Here is a 2,110-nt window from a genome sequence, read left to right as displayed (position 1 = left end):
TCTGTCTGCTTCTGGTTTTCTCAGTCCTTTAAATGGTCTCTAAACCTTGCTCTGGGATCATGAACTTTCTGAGGCATCTTGGAGCAAGACTCACAGGAGAGCTGGTAGACAGGGGAGCTGGGAGGCAGGCCAGGACCACCGGCTGTCGCTGCTGAAACAGACAGCTGTTCCACCAGCCCTGGTTCCCTAAGGTGAGTGCTGCATGAGCCTCAGCTGGGTTCTGGGCAGGAGGAAGGACGGGGGGAGGAAAACAGGGCATGAAACTGGGGTGCAGGGAGGACAGGCAGAGTTGTATCTGTTCCTTCATCGTACAGGAAGGTGTGAGGGGAAAATACAGGGATGCTGAGCCAGGTTTGAGACATTGCCCTCTCCCTCTCCTGCCGCCCCCCTGCATCTCTGTCCATGGCATCTTTCCCTTCTTGAAGGAGAAGAGCTCAGGGAAGCCATTGGCAGACTCAGAACATGGCTGTTCAGATGAGGACTGTGTCCCTGGGAAGGGGAAGTGAAAGGTCTGTGTGTGAGTGACGGAGGGGCTCCTGCTGTTTTCTGGGGAAGACACTGCAGGTGCCTGAGAGCTCCAGGAGACCATTTCTTAAGAGCACGGTGAACCCTTAGCCATGGCTCTCTAGCCTTGAGAATCTCCTTCCTGTGTTTTCCCAGCTATTTGCAGGCCCGCCCTCTGGGGCACCATGCTCCGCACCCTGGGGAAGATGCTGAGTTCCCTGAATGTCTCTCTGCCAGGCGGCCTCTTCTCCGTCCTGCTTCTGCAGGTGTCCCTGCGGGTCTCAGGTGAGAACTCCGGTTTTTATAGACATGGAGTCTCTGTTCTCTGAGTTGAAGCATCAAATAACTTTTAAGTTCTCTACATGCCTGCGTTAATTGTAAATCCTCATCTGGTAAAATGACTGATTTGACCGCCTGTCAGGGTTAAGCTTTGTGAGGAATGCATGTCCTTTGTTTCCCCTCTCTCTTCCCTCCCCCTTCCCGTGCATTCCCATTGCAATCAAGAAGTCACTAGAATTATGTGTAATTATCCCTTCTGATGTGAAAGAAGTCCAGACCCTTGCTCACCACGACTGACCTCAGCTTGCATGTACGCTGCACATACCTGCTGAGTTTAGGCTCCTGGGGCTCTGCTGGGTCAGTGATGATGCCACCCACTCCCTGGATAGTCCAGGAAAGTCTTTCTGACGTCCTTTCCACTTTTGGCTTTATCCCACAGATTCATTCCTAGTCGTCGGCCCCTCAGAGCCCATTGTGGTCATGCTGGGTGCGGACGCTGTGCTCCCCTGTTATGTTGACCCAGCCATGAGTGTGGAGAACATGGAGCTGCGGTGGTATCGCTCCCAGTTCTCAGAGGCTGTGTACATGTATCAGGATGGGATGGAGCAGACAACACAACAGCTCGAAGATTTCAAAAGGAGAACAGAGCTGGTGAAGGATCGCATGTCCGAGGGAAGAGTGGCTGTAAAGATCTAATGTCCGGGTGTCTCTGACAATGGAATGTACCGGTGTTTCTTTAGAAAGGGCAGCGACTTTGAAGAAGCCACTTTGGAGCTAAGGGTGGTAGGTGAGTAGCTATCTGAGAGTGAAGACCACTCTAGGGGAATGTAAGTGTCCTATGTTTGGTTTTGGAGGGATGGTGGGGTCCATGCTGAAAAAGAAGTAGGGATTCTGAGAGATGGACAATATCTTAGATGCTGGCTTTGACCCTTAACGGTCTTGATCTATTGATATGTTTATTGTGCTGTACTTTAAAAGTAAACCAGTTCTAAAAAGTCTATCATAGAATAGGTACTTTATTTAAACTCATCTTCTTCCCACATGTTTTGAAGGAAAGCATCTTGATTAACCAAGTGTACCACTGCCCCCAGAGACCCAGCACCACCTCTGGCTTCTGTGATGAACACAGTCTTGATTGAGAGTATTTGCAGCCAGTCTTGATGGCATGGCCTGGAGGAAGTAACCATGAGCCTGGTGACAGAGTGGGTTGATGCTGAAGGGGAGGGTTGAGGTCAGAGTATAATGAGCATTCGGTCACTCAGAGTGGAGAAAATCATTCTCTGAGTGACTTTGGTGGAAATCTTAAGGCTCAAGATTGGGCCAGTGT

The 2,110-nt window shown here is 50.5% G+C and overlaps 1 protein-coding gene across 1 annotated transcript in view; it reads left to right on the top strand.

Moving 5' to 3' along the window:
• The first annotated feature begins 664 nt into the window (after positions 1 to 664).
• Positions 665 to 2,110, top strand: part of LOC103742379 (butyrophilin subfamily 3 member A2-like) — an 11,945-nt gene continuing 10,499 nt past the window's right edge. The window contains 2 exon segments of the mRNA XM_029568571.1: positions 665 to 789; positions 1,223 to 1,570. Of these exon segments, the coding sequence (XP_029424431.1) occupies positions 690 to 789; positions 1,223 to 1,570 (448 nt within the window). The 5' untranslated portion in view covers positions 665 to 689.

Source organism: Nannospalax galili, unplaced genomic scaffold, assembly GCF_000622305.1.
Source record: "Nannospalax galili isolate Female #2095 unplaced genomic scaffold, S.galili_v1.0 scaffold5431, whole genome shotgun sequence".
Taxonomy (NCBI): Eukaryota; Metazoa; Chordata; class Mammalia; order Rodentia; family Spalacidae; genus Nannospalax; species Nannospalax galili.
Note: the sequence above shows the minus strand (reverse complement) of the source record. Positions and strands in the feature narration are given on the sequence as shown.